At 53.6% G+C, this 14241-nt stretch overlaps 1 protein-coding gene across 4 annotated transcripts in view; it reads right to left on the bottom strand.

Annotated features, from left to right (window-relative positions):
• CPSF7 (cleavage and polyadenylation specific factor 7) overlaps positions 1 to 14241 on the bottom strand; it is a 28966-nt gene that overhangs the window by 3806 nt on the left and 10919 nt on the right. For 2 of the 4 annotated variants that reach the window (XM_067541507.1, XM_067541505.1), the window contains exons 3-10: positions 13938 to 14156; positions 12861 to 12964; positions 12252 to 12397; positions 9888 to 10293; positions 9499 to 9617; positions 9250 to 9418; positions 8868 to 9041; positions 3746 to 5795 (exon numbers count right to left, since the gene is read on the bottom strand). In XM_067541507.1, the coding sequence (XP_067397608.1) occupies positions 8873 to 9041; positions 9250 to 9418; positions 9499 to 9617; positions 9888 to 10293; positions 12252 to 12397; positions 12861 to 12964; positions 13938 to 14156 (1332 nt within the window). In that variant the 3' untranslated portion in view covers positions 3746 to 5795; positions 8868 to 8872. Of the gene's footprint in view, positions 1 to 3745; positions 5852 to 8867; positions 9042 to 9249; positions 9419 to 9498; positions 9618 to 9887; positions 10294 to 12251; positions 12398 to 12860; positions 12965 to 13937; positions 14157 to 14241 lie in introns of those variants that run through there. The other 2 variants (XM_067541506.1, XM_067541508.1) reach the window with 2 other exon arrangements.

Below are 14241 nucleotides of genomic sequence, written 5' to 3'. Positions count from 1 at the left end.
TTCCTGCCCCCTCAGGTGGCGGGTCACCGTACTTTCTACAAGCTGGGCCTTCTGTGTGGTGCCCATCGCAACGCTGGAGTCCAGTTCTGAAGCGACCAACGCGTGGGTTACCACACCTAGAACCTCATAGTCACAAGGAATGGGCTGAACTGCTGCCCCGAGCAGGGGTGAAGCCATTGAGAACGGGAGCACACACACCACCACAGGAAGAGCGGCTCAGCCAGCTCCCCTCTTCCTGCCAGGTCACACCTGAGCCAGCTGATATCCCTGGGAGTCCCTGCCTCCTGCAGGCTCCAGAGCGTCTCCGTGGCAGCCCCGATTACTCTGGGGGATGGAAAGCTGGGGGTCCATTAGGTGGCATCAGAGCCATGGCATCTCATGGCTTCACAGAGGTGCTGGAAGAGGACAAGATTGATCCTTGCAAGACTTAACAAGTGAGGGCCTTTGAGCATCAGCTGCAGCTGTGATCCCAAGAATGACTAGAGTCAGTGCAGGGCTGCCCCAGCCCTTCTGGCCTGGGCTCGGAGGCAGGACAGGATTAAAGGCAGCCCCCTGAGTACGGACATCTGACCTCCGGCCACGGCCTGAAGCTCGGTGCTACCAACCCATTGCTGTGCCCAGCCCAATCTGAAAGGCACAGAGTTTGGGGATGGAGTCTGATGGCTGCTGGCGTTTCAGTTATTTTGCCTGGGAAAGGGAGGCCTGAAAGGGCAGCAGCTTGTGAGATTGATACCATCCAGGGCTATTTCTTAAATCGCTGCCTACATGATGCCTCAGGGAGGCAGGCAGGCTGGTTCTCTGCAGGAGCCACCCACCAGCCAGCTCGGGTCATCCCTGGTTTTCAGAGGTGTGATCTGAATGTGTCTTAAATGTCTCTCAGCTTCCCAGGACCTCAGTGACTGGTCCAAACTCATCAAAGAAGGGGAACTTGAGCAGGAAGAGGCAAGGAGGGGAAGTATATGCCCTGCTCCGCTGCGAGTTCCAGGGGCCATCAAACCAGGGTCGGGCACAACAGCCCTGCTTCTGTCTCATTACATGTGCTCCGATCTAGCAAATCAGAGAGGTTCTGGCCTTTTCTCAGCAGGCTGGCAGAGGATTCACATTCAGTTTCTGCCTCTTAGCACTCTGGGGGGTTCTCACTGGACTTCATATGTACCTGGTCAACGTAAAATCACAGCTAGGCAGGGCAACTGACTCCTATCATAGCATATACTTCCCTCCTTGCCTCGTCCTCCCCTAGATCCTGCTGAGGTCCACAGCTCCTTCAGCACGGGGAAGGGGATGGCCATCAGCAGTCAGCAATAGCCACTCAGTCATAGGCCAGAAGGGCCCACCAGATCATCTAGCTTGACCTCCTGTATGTCATAGGCCATCAACATCACACTAACAGCATGTGCTCCACTCTCCCCTTCCTCAATAGCTTGGAACCCCCCCCACTCCACTCCACAGCCCAGGGCTTAACTAACCAAGAACCAGTTCAAAACTGACACCAGGTCCCAAACCCTTGTGCACGGATAATGCCAAGTCTGCAGTTGCTAAAAGTCTTCCTTTTATAAGGAATCACCACAGAAATTCAACTTGGAAGGGGCCCATCAGGTCCCACTTAGTCCATCAGGATTGGTCCCTACAGAACATTATCTAGGAATTTGTCCCTAGTCTAGTTTTAGGTGTCTTCAGGACTGGGGTTTCCCCCACTTCCCCTGGGAGATTGTTCTGCTGCTCTCACCTCTGTGTGGTCCTCTCCATAGGGAAGGCTGGAACTAGCCATCTGTTATACCTCATTTAAGAACTACCTCCAACTCTGCCCAAACTCATTCAATCCACCCCATGACTCATGTTAACTGCTTTTGCCAGAGAACCGCCTCAGGCAGGGATCAGAAGAGACGTTCTTGAGGTTGGAGAGTTTGGAGGACACTTAAAAAGATTTTTTAGGTTACCTGATATTTTGAATGGCCCTTCTACACTTGATGAGGTCTTTTGCACCCTTTGTAAGATCAGTGTTCCAGCCCTAACCAAAGGCTCTAAGCAGAAGAAAGGAGAGGAAGGATTTTGACTAGGACCAGGTGTGCAGAGATGTAGGAATCTGGATGGAGTCTCAACCGGCACAGGTCGTGCCTATGAACTCCAGAGCAGTCACAGCCTTGGGGGACTCTGCTCCCATCAGCAGCCACTCCATCTACAGAAAGTCACACACATCATAAAAAGCTGTCGCCAAAAAATTAAGTTAACTTCTCAACCAAGAAAACCCAGTAAGGTTGTAAATGAATGGTTCACTGGGACAGCTGCAATCACTAAGCACTTGAAAACCAGGAAACATGGAGATAGGTTAAAAAGGTTTGAATAGCATTGAATAGATTTTAGAACACTGTGTTCAAAGAAACATAAGCCAGCTGTTCTGGAAATTCTTTAAAGTACAGTCACCAACCGTAACATTGTCCCCAACCACCATTCACCTCTCAATTATGGGACCACTATCATCCTGCAGAAAACAGCCACTATGCTGCCAACCCCCATTACCCTCCACATGATCTATCCAATATCCTGGTCCAATCCATCAGCAAAGGTTCTACCCAAAGAGACTCAAAACCCCCCGCCCCCCAACAATCCAGATCCAAGCCAAGGCTGACTTTCCCTACATTCATCCTGAATGTATCAGCCCCCATCCCTTGATAGAGGTTAGACCATCGACAGAAGTCCATACTATTGTAATGCAAGCACTCAACAGGGAAGACAGCAGGTAGGTAGCTAGGGGAGGGTACCGGAAGGCATGGGGGGAGGAGGGGAGTTAGCATTGATGTAGGCACCTCAGTGATTATTTCCAGACTCCAGCATTTTAAATCCCGACTTTCCTACTTCGTATGATTTTAACCTTAACTCAGAACGGCACTGTTTCCACCTACCCAAAAGCACTATGATGTTTGTATCCTCTTGGATAGTAAGTATTGGCATACACTGTCAAATTGCTGAGGAGCACTCAAAACTCTGTCTCTGTCCCTTTTGAAGAGTGGATCTCGTCTCAAAGCATTCCCCAGGCACTGATCTATCTGACCTCCTTGTGAGGAACTATTCCTTATGCTCCTGAGGGCGTGGGACTGATGACTGGGCAGCTGTGCTGTGGGACTGGCCTGCTGAGGTCAATGTCACTGCCTAAAGGCAGTGCTGGGAAGTGGTGCTTTTAAAGCACCAGAGCCCTGAATGCTGTCCCGGCTGGGCAAGATCCACAATTCTCAAACACTGCTGCTGGTGTATGGGGTGCCCTTAAAGGGTCAATCAACACTGAAATCTCCCCAACCTGGGGAGGGGGTGGCCCGGACAAAGTCATGGTCAAGTGGTTGCTTTCAGTCCCAGCCATTGCTGTGGAGTGGGGCACAGGTGGCTGGATTAGAGGCATAGCTTCTGGCCCTGGCCCATTGTGCTGGGAGCAGCCTCAGAGACAGACAGCCGTCCTGGCTAGGGTAGGATGTAGCAGGGAGCTGCCTAGGGCACTAGGCCAATGTGTCTGACCATTAAATGCTGGTGCTGGTTCTGAGGGCTCAGCACCTCTGAAAAATTAGACCATAAACAAGCCATGAACCCAGGAGTCTGGAATCCCAAGATCTAGAGCCCCATTTAAAGCACTAATCCCCCCATGGCCCCAGAGAGACAACCTGATTCGATACAGATTCCGTAAAACAGCTCACACCCCATTTATTATTTAAAATATTTTGTTACAAAAGGAAAAAAAAAGAAAACATACAATGCGGTATAAAAGATTGACAACGTCATCAAGTTTATTACACAATTTCCAACCTATCAGAAAGAGACAAACAAATCAAATCACCGAGAACTGGGGGCAGGGAATCGGGGTTTTGCTTGTTATTTTTTTCTTTTATTGTTTTCCCCCCCACTATTCTGAAATAAACTAAAAATTTGTGTCATCAAGTAAAAAAACAGAACACTCTCCTGTCCAAGGGTTTTCTGGTATTTTACACATTTTTTAAGCTGTCACCTCACTTTAGTTTCCATATTTTTTAATTTTCTTTAAAAAGACATCCAGAGATGGCCTTTGCTCACCGATCAGTTCTTAAGGAGCTGCCACTTCATTTCGCCAGCCTCCAGGCGGGTTTGTGCACTCTGCACTGGAAGTCACCTCTCTTGTCCCCTTCCACCCTCTCCGATGTGCCCAAACAGAGCAGGAGACCTCTGCTGGAGGGATGGTGCCCAACTGTATCCACAACTTGCCGGCAGCTCAAGGGCCACACCCAATGGGCATGAAACACAGCAGGTGGTTGCTGTTTTCAGTCTTAGATAAAGGTGCAGCCACTGGAGACTACAGGCCCTGGCATGCAATGTGCTACAGCTTGAGCTAAGTGGCCCGGCTGCTAACATGACTGGAGAACTGCATGCTGGGATGTGTAGTCTCCATAGGCTGCAGCTCAGATGAGCACAGTGGTGAGACATGTGCAGGCTGCTTCCTGGTTACCTGAATCCTACAGCATCCTTTGCTCAAAGGAACAAGGCTCCTTTGACACTACCTACCCTACTAGCCTTCAAGAATCACCAGCTGAGAAGGCTGTCGTAGAAATGTTCCCTCCCCCGGCCCTTCAGACACTGCCCTGCTGGACCCAGTAAGCCCCATGTTTTGGAACAGGCACCAAGACTCCATAGCTAGGTGCAGATCAACTCTCAGCTGCCCCAAACCCTTTGCTCACCCTTCTGCACTGTAGAGCAATAGCGAGCAGCGGTGCTGTCTAAAGAACCCCCCCGCACAGCACTTGAACAGGAGCTCCCATCCCTAGAGCGCTGATGAAAAGGCAAGAGTCCCCAGCGGAATCAACGCACCTACCACCACGCGGAAAGGCTAAAAAGCTCTCACGGTTATCAGTGGCTGGGCTCATCCAGCCAGCCCCCAGCCCATCCCTCCTCCATCCACCGACATCGCAACACTCAAGTCTCTGCCCATGCTGCTTCCTCTAAAACAAGGAAGGCAGCCTCTTTGGGAAGAGGCTGGCTCTGGAGAAACTGGCGGCTGGGGTTTCCGGTAGGGAAAAGCCGGAAGTGGAACGGTTATTGCATGAGATAAGCATGGAGAGCCAGAGGTGTTGAGTCCAGCCGAGAGGGAGCCACCTCTGTTCTGGACAAGCCCTCGTAGAGAAGCCAGAGCAGAAGGGAGAGGACACAGAGGCGCCTACAGGAACCGCAAGGGGGAGCAGAAAGATGTGATGGGAAGCAGCAGCCAGCCTGCTCTTCATGGGGTGGAGGGAGAGGAAATGCTGCTATCTAAGCTGATTACAATGGGCCAGAGAAGCCAGGCCCGGAACTGCTTGGGAGAAGGGATCGCGCTCTTCAGGAGAGTTCCCCCACATGGGACAAGAAGACAGCACACCGTGGGAGGACATGGATACTGGCCCCAGTGAGTCTAGCAGGCCGGGCACCAGACACTGCGCTGGGATATCTGCAGCCCCACCTCCAGCCCTCCTGAACGCACACGAGGGCGATGGATTCCCTTCCAGCTGTCCCTGGAAGGGCCACGGAGAGGAAGGAGCTCACAAGCTTCCATGGAAAAGCACCATTTCTCTTTGGGTCCGAGTATCCGTGGATCAGAGCACTGCCTGCTCACAGTGGCCCAGACGCAATTCCTCCCTAACTCCACGTCTTCCAGCATTTCCCCAGGAAGCAGCAGCAGCAGCGAGCGTAGGTCCCGAGGCCACCGTGTGCCAGCTGGAGTCCCACAGGCGACGTGGCTTTCCCTGGGTGCCTGGAAGAGCTGGGGGCAGTGGGGAGGAGAGGGGTGGAGCGGCCTCTGTCCTTCAGTCCTGATCGAGGTGAGGAGATACAAGTCCATTAAAAACACTTACTGCCAACCAAACTCCTGAAAGGGACAGAACAAGACAACAGGTCACGGTCTCCCTGCTGTGCTGAGCAGGCACTCAGCCGACGGTCACTGATGCCAGCTGCTCAGCCAGCCTCCCACACTGGAGGCAAAGGCCCCTTCCTTACCTGCCTTGTAACATTTGTCTTCCTGTGAGTTTGGTGCTGACAGGATCAAGGTGCAGGACCAACAGCCTTGGAGAGGAAAGTCCTCCATCCCCAAGGCAGGCTGCCCCAGCTGAGGTGCCTTGCCTGTCCCAGATGGCCACCTCTAGGGGTGAGACAAGCGTTCCATCTCCATGGCCCCATTGGGGCCTTGGCTGAATAGCTGGAAACCCCAACAAGGAGGCCAATTCACGACTAACACAATGATGGTCTTTACCGCAAGGACACTTGTGCACTAGGAACCGGACTGGGATCAGCCAAACTTGCACAGATCAATTGCCAGGTCATGACCAACCCAGGCCGGATTGGAACTGGTGACCTAGAGGGGAATCATTTCCCTTGGTACATTTAGTGACACCTACAATAAATTCTTGGCTGATCCGGAATAAATCCTGTAAGCTGCATGGGTTCTGCTGAGAGGGGACTTGCTCCAGGCAGTTCTCTACACTAAAGGACATGCTAACAAGACTGGGCTACACTGGGCATTTCTATAGTGTCTTTCAGCTGAGGATCTGAGCACTTCACAAAGTAATGGCTTATGCCCCAAGCAGGTAGGCAAATACTGTTGCCATTTGACAGGTGGGAAGCTGAGGCACAGAAAAGGTAAGTAACTTGCCAAGTTCACTGTCAATTGGTGGCAAAGAGAGCTGGGCCCCATTATCCTAGCTTCCACATCTGTGCTTTAACCACCAGACCATTTCTGCCAAAATCATCCCTGGACAATGCTCACACTGGATATGTTTTGTGGTGGGGGGTGAATGTTTAAAAGCATAAGGCAATCGTGGGTTCGCAACACAGGGCTCCCCATGGGAACAAAGGATATGACAAACTGATAACAGCTGTCCCAGTCTCAGCAGGGGAGCCGCTAGGCACTACCCTAGTACAAATCATTAACGCGTCAGGGATACGCAGTGCTCAGAGGTGAAGGCACTCAAGCACTGGACAAATCATTTAAGAGGCACCAGCCCATCGCCAAAAAAAATCCTTGAAGCAGTACAAAGAACGCAAAGCACTCCCTCTGCAGCAGACTAACAAGGACACCACCATCGTAAGTCTCACCCAGAGGCAGACCGACCGGTGCACTGAGTCCTACAGGGAGAGCTTTCCCACATGGCGGGAACTTGACCAAAAAGCCATGGCCTCTCTAGAGGATGCTGGAGGCCAGTCTGCACCTCTAACACTGCCCACCTCAGTATGGCTGGAAGTTGGGGAGGGAGCAGAAATACTGGCATTAGCCGAGCTGCCCCAGGCCGGATGAGAGAGCTCTCATGGGGTGTTATGTTGGCAGGGTTGAAACTTTGTAATTTCTGATTCAGCTTGTTCCTTAATGACAGTGTTGGTCAGAGGGGAGCGGGGGCAGCAAATGGGTCACACTGCTAGGCTTTAGTCCAGACCTTCAAAGGCAAATCTGGTGGGTAACGTTTTTTAATTCTTTAAGACACCCGACTGTCAGGACTAAGAGCTGTACAAAAGGCCCGATACAAAGCATGAGAGGCTGTGTATTTGGGTGACACGGGGGAAACTGTGCACTTCCGAGGGTGCCCTCCATTCCCCACCCCTCAAGTGATACTGAAATAGTAGGTGTGACAAACCTGTTGTGGCTTGAGAAGAGGCCTGAAACTGGCAGCCCTGATCCATCAGCCCTAATTTAAAAGTCACTCTGCCCTCCTCAGTAGAGTTATCATAAAATCTCTAGACCCACAGGGTTAGAAGGGACTGCAAAGGTCATCTAGTCTAACCCCCTGCCACGGTGCAGGATTTGTTGCGTCTCAACCATTCAAGACAGATGGCTATCCAGACTCCTTTTGAAAACCTCTAGTGACGGAGCTTCCACAACCTAGGAAGTTTTTCCTGAGACTTAAGCTAAATCTGCTATGCTGGAGTTTAAATCCATTGCCTCTCGTCCTGCCCTCTGTAGCAAGAGAGAATAACATTTCTTCATCTTTTTTATAGCAACCTTTCAAGTATTTGAAGTCCGCTATTGCGTCTCCACCCTATTGGAGGGATGGGACATGATAGCTCATAGGATGTAAGCTATTGACACTTGCATCCGAAAAATCCAACAAGCTTTCACAGTCTGCCCAGCTACCACCACACAGGCAAAGCCATTATTCCCCAGCCAAGCCACCCACCAACAGCAGAGTTCAATGTCCCATAGCTCTGAAGATGGGGAACAGGAAATGAGGACACTGCAGGGCGCTGTAATCAGCCAAGGAACCCTGGCAGGCAAACCCCAGAAGGGAATTCCATAGCTGGAGGATACCTGATTAAGGAAAGCCCCATCCTCACCCTGTCCGGCCTGAACCTAGGAGCGAGGACAGAGTGCAAAGGGCAGGGAGCTCGCTCTCTGCTGTTCAGTGTGGGCAGTGTAGGTTCACAGCCTGCTACAGATCAATCAAGTGAAGACACAGGAAGGAATTGTAGCCTGATGCTCGAGAGGCGTGGGGCTCGGACCGACTCTGCTGATGCACATGAATGAGTAGCAGCACCAAGCTGGCTGCAGTTTCGATGGAAAAACACCAATGAGGGACTTCAGTGCTGGTTATTCAGTGGCCATCGGAAGAGATTTGATGGGGCCATTCCCTTCTCTTCTCCCCTTGGGAATTATTCCCCTCTTGGAATGCATGCTGCAGGGAATGAGATCCGGAGGGCGGATACCAGCTGTGTAGTCATGACCATGTTAGTCATGGAGAGCCAAATGACAAAAGCCAGGGGCAACGGGACAGAGTAACGTCCATTCTACACCCACAGGAGTTTGCCATGTCTCTCTATGGGAAGGGATGCCCCATTTGCAGCAGGCAGATGGCCCTGCGACACAAGGGGGACAGAAGCAGGGGCTCGGGCCAGCTCACCTTTCTCAATGGTGCCGGTCCCTTTCTCTGTCCCTGTCCCGATGTCTCTCATGCTCCCGGTTCCTTTCTTGGAAATAGTCCTCGTGCCGATCCTCATTATGGAGCGGGTCTCGGTGCCTCCTGCTGCTCTCGCGGGACCGACTGGGAGACCTCTCCCGAGACCGGTGTCTTTTTCTGGAAGACAAGGCCAGGAGCTGAGTCTCTCCCTGGCTGTGCTCCCCTCCAGATCTTCAGACAAGAGGGGCTGCCACCTGGCACACCCCTCTCCAAAGGAAACAGCTCCCTAGGGAGCTGTGCCCCCTCCCCATCGCCACCAGAGGCCCCTACAGCGCTCAGCTGAGAGCAGGGAGCTCTCCTCCCGCTCTGGCTGGCAAGGATTTACCTGGAGGAGCTGCTGCTGGCGCCCATGCTGTAGGACTTGGCTTCGATCCCATGAAGACAATCCTTGAGGGAGGAGAGGAGGACGCGGCATCGCTCGTCGTTGGCCACGCGAGACTGTTTGATAACGGCGATGGCTGTGAGCAGGGTCTCTATGGCGTCACTGTAGTCCCCTGCAGGAGACGAGGAGAGGGGTGAGGAATGGCATTGGGGAGAGGAGAGAGGGTGACGGGTGGCAGGGGGTGGCTGTTACCTGCGCTGGCTCCGGACACCGCTTTGGAAATGGCACTGCTGGAAATCGCTCGGTTCCTGTTCATGATCTCCTCGAACTCGGCTTCGCTCACGGGAGGGACCAGCTGGCCCAGCTCTCGACTGCACAGAACAGAGCACACATCTGTCAGGGGCAGCACAGGGAAAAAACTCCCATCTCTGGCAACTGACCAGGAAGGTGCTGAGGGTCAATGCCCAGCTAGTAGGGCTCCCCCAGGGGCATCCCTGGCCCACCCGGCAGAGCTCCCCACAGCAACACCTTTTGCCATCTTGGGCCCAGTAGGTCCAGGTGTGGCTGACACATGGCTACAACAGTAACACTGTCTCCTGCCCCCATGGCCCCAGCCCAGCGGAAGCCGGAGGTGCTCTCACCTGCTGTGGTTATATGATGCAGAGGCCTTGTAGGTGTCCAGTGGGGGGCCCAGTGCTGCATTTGGTGGGGGGAAGAAGGCCGGGTTGAGGTGCAAGGCGGGAGGGACCGCCCCTGGAGGTGGCACGGCCAGGTGGGGGGGCAGTCGAGGAGGAGGGGGCATTAGATGCTGGTAGTGGATTCCCGGTGGGGGAGGTGGCACTCCAAAGCCTGAGGAGAGAGGTGGTGGAGGAGGCATTGGGGGAGGGGGTAGGGCCATGAGGGGCAGGGCAGCAGGGGGGCGGTTAAAGAAAGGCAGCACAGAAGGGGGCTTCTCCACGCGAGGGGGCGGCACGGCATTCTCTGTCGGCGTGGCTCGGCCATCCATCGAATCTGAGGAGTCCCGGGAGTGAGCCCTCGGCGGCACCCCTGTTAGCCAGCAGAGAAGAGGAACAGCCCGTGAGCACCGGGGTGACTGCACCCATAGGAAAGCCACTTTAATGGAGCTAGCTGGTGCAGCAGCCCCCACATCCCCGTGGGGGGAGGTAGGGCATGGAATGACCCAGCGACCAGGGGAGGAACGTATTGTCCCCTCAACCCTGCCCCAGTTCCCACCATCTCCCTGCCTCGAGATTGGGGCACCTGTCTCCCACAGCCACATGCCTCAGGTCTGATTTCAGCCTAGCCCGAGGTGCTAAGAGAAAGATCCAGCCAGACAAACGTAGCCTCCACTTCCATGGGCCTCAGGAAGGGCATGATTGCTCTCCACCAAGAGATCAGGAACGCTCGAAATGCAGCGCCCCGCTGACATGCCGGTCTCAGCACGGCAACAAGCACAGAGGATGGAAGTTGCAAAGCAAAGTGATTACTCGGGTAGAAGCCAAAAGCCATGACAAATGGCAAGAGGTCGCAACGGAGAGGTCACCGGGCACTGCGTGAGTCAGAGCTTGCCTGTTTGTTGGTTAATACAGCTGGTGAGGGCCTGCACAGTGGCAGAGACTGAAATCCTGCCAATGCTTTAAGCAACCCAGAGAGCCTGCAAACTCCTAGGGGAATGGATCTGGAAAGGGCCGATGAAGGTGAACCAACTCGGAGGGGGACAGCTTGGATTCAAAACCCGTAAGGCTACCAAGTACTGGAGGGCAAGTAACCCGATGCTGACCAGGAGGGAGTCTAAGAGGATTAGATCTGCACTAAGGCATGCATTTGTTGCTACTTTCTGCCACTGGGAGGGACAGGAGCTGAGGCTCTGTCTGAAGAGCTTCAGGAACAAGCCAGGGAGATGGCTACTACAAACTTCCCCTTCTCTAGCTTCTTTCAGCCCAGAATCAAAGGGCTGGAGCCTCGTGGAGGCCTTGCCTGCCCTGGTGAGCTGTCCAGTAACCGCCATTGGTGGCCAGTTGCCAGAGCAAACCCCCTAGCGTACATGGTAAACTGCGCTCACTGGAGCAGCTTCGCCTGATTTCAGGCAGACAGAAGCTCCATTAATGCCAAGTGCTGCTCAGCTCCATCAGGACTGCTCAGCTATAGCCAGGGCAATTCCCCAGTGCAGACAAAGCCAACAGCCTCACAACACCCCTGGGAGGGAAGGGACGCTGGCCTGCCACGGAAATGCAGCCACCTTCATGGCAGAGCGTGGCAGCGGTTTGACAGTGCCCAACACTCACTTTGTGACAACTCAGGATAGGCAGTGAAGAATCTGGTGTTAACTGAAGCTGGCCGGGGTGCAGGAAGGCTGCGGGACACAGTCGCCCAGTTGGGATTAGTTCAAGGCACTGGGGTGGGGGATGGGAATAATTCTCCTCTTATGAAACGTGCCACGGGGTTGACAATGACCACAGGTCATCACGTGTATCACTGGAAAGATGGTATCTCCAGCTGCACAGCGCCCCCTAGCTGGGCCGGGGCTGGGACGCTGGGCCGGGCCATCAGACTGAGAAAAAAGGCCATATTGTACAAGGCCCATGGTGAGGCCCCAGCTGGAGTACTGCGTCCAGTGTTGGGCACCTTACCTCTGCAGGGATGTACAAATTCTGGAGAAGGTCCAGAGAAGAGCTACTAATAGATATGGAGGGTCTTAGCTATGATGATAGGCTGAAGAGCTTAAGCCCATTCAGTTTGGAGGAGGAGGAGGAGGCTACGAGGGATCTTCGCAGTCTATGAGCACCTAAAATGGGATCATAAAGACTCGGGTCAGGAGCTGGTCAGACTCAGCAGCAACAGGAAAAACGCGCAGAGATTCCTGGGAATTCAGCCCCCACCCCGGGGTTTTGGTTGGTTCAGGCCGCTAAAGCTCTGCTCAGGATCTCCAGGGCCCAATGGGAGTCTCCCCTTCCTCATGCACCCTGCACCCCTCTTCGCCCTGGCTGCGGGCCTGTCCCACTTACGTTTCCGAGCCTGCGCCTCGAACTGCGACAGGTTCTGTCGGGTGGCCAGTCTCACCTCCACCTTATCCCCATTGAGGATCTTGCCGGGCAGCAGCTCCAGGAGCTTGTGGACCGAGTTCTCGGAGGCAACTACCACCTCTGCATACCTGGGTGGAGCCAGAGACAAGCAGGTGATGCAAGGGAACAAGCCCGCCCTCCTCCCCGACCACTATCTGTGAGGACAACCCAATGAGCAGCCACAGGTGCTTCAATCTACACCTCTCCCCATGGCCCAGTCATTATAGAGAGCAGCAGCCTTCACCTCTCACTGTGGACGTCTTTCTGCTGCTGAACCCAGCCCACTACGCGCAGGGTTACCGGCATTCCTCCATGCCTCCCATCAGCTCCCCACCCTCTCTTCGCTACCTCATCCTCCGTGCTTCAGCGCACTCCCTCCAGAGGCACCTTGCAAGTCTCCACGCAGCTCCACAAGGTGGCCTCCTGACACCCTGCCCAGGATGCTCATGGGGACAAACCCATATGAGAAAAGGTCCTGGGTCTTCCCCCCCAGTGTTCACTCTTTGGACTGGCCCATTGTTGGAAGGCCCTGGGTCGCCTCATAGATCTCACCCTTTGGACTGGCCATTGGCTCGGTTCTCTGCGAATTTCAGCTCCACCACGTCGTAGACCCCCACTGAGCGAATAATCTGGATCAGCTGCTGGTCAGTCGTCCACTGAGTTTGAACAGGGGAAAGAAGACAATGTGAGCACCTGAGGCCCTATGGAAGTAACTCTGGGGCCGCCAATCTGTTTCAGCACTAGCTTTATCGATCATTCACCATTACCACCGCAGCCCTGCTCAATCATCCCCTAGGATCTTTAGCACAGGCTCCAGTTTGTAGATGCCACACATGCTTTGAGCGGGAAGGCGATACAGACCAGCCTGGTAACCCTCTGTCTGGGAGGCACCTATAAACTACAATTTTAAGTTCTGGGAAAAGGCAGCATGGAGAGCTGTGGTGACTGAAGGGCTCTGTCTACAAACAGAGTTTGAGAAGCAGGGAAAGATTCCCCACATGACACTACAATCCATAGGCCTGGAGCAAGAAGGATCACTGGGGTTGTGGGGCCAGAGTTCAGTCTCCAGGCCCATTCAGTCCTTGGCCTCTCTCTGGGACTACCAACAAAGGAGACAATTAGTCCCAACTGTGTCCGTGGCTTATGTGGTGGGAACACCTGTTCTTCAGAGAGTCACCAACTCATGTCATATAAGCCAGCCCAAAGCCACCAGATCACATAAGCCAGCCCAAAGCCATCACTCTCCCCCTGCACTAGCTCTGAAGCATTAAAGGCTTCATATCCCAGTACCATGCAGAGCCCACCATGAGATCACCATTGACCACAAGTGGTCAAGGTCTCTGTTCTACCACATTTCACTAAACAGCTGATAGCGCAGCATTTGTGACCCCAGGATGGGGCACTGGTTCAGTATTGACACAAAGCAAAGAGAACCCCCTACTGCACACCACTTTCTAAACAACTTAAGTTTCCTTGGAGGTCCTCCATCCATGTGCTTGATTTCATGTCACTTGACAGCTAAGACTGCAGTCCAGACTGCAAGCACTGAAGACACATCTGTACCCAGTAAGCAGAGACTGTTTTATACTAAGCCACATGCATCCAGCTGGTATTAGTGACCTGACTCACCCAGGAGAAGCTGCCCACGTATACAGCAGCCCGTTTGTTGCGCAGCCCGCTGTAAGTGTACAGGATGGCAGGTGCTTTGTTGTTTGGTTTGGGAGACTGCTCCTGGCGGATTTCGGTCGGTGCCTCCGAGCTGCTGGTGCGGCTTTCGGGTGGCTGCGAGCTAGCTGCTAGCACATCATCATACAGATCCATCTGGTCAGCATTACTGAATTCTGAGTCCTAGGACACACAAAAGATCAGTGAGCATATCTGTGACAAGCCCACGGAGCTAGATTACCAGCTCAATCACTAGCCTGTCACGTCA

This window comes from Emydura macquarii, unplaced genomic scaffold (assembly GCF_026122565.2).
Source record: "Emydura macquarii macquarii isolate MOO-44397 ecotype Brisbane River unplaced genomic scaffold, CSIRO-AGI_Emac_v2 contig_670, whole genome shotgun sequence".
NCBI lineage: Eukaryota > Metazoa > Chordata > Testudines > Chelidae > Emydura > Emydura macquarii.
Note: the sequence above shows the minus strand (reverse complement) of the source record. Positions and strands in the feature narration are given on the sequence as shown.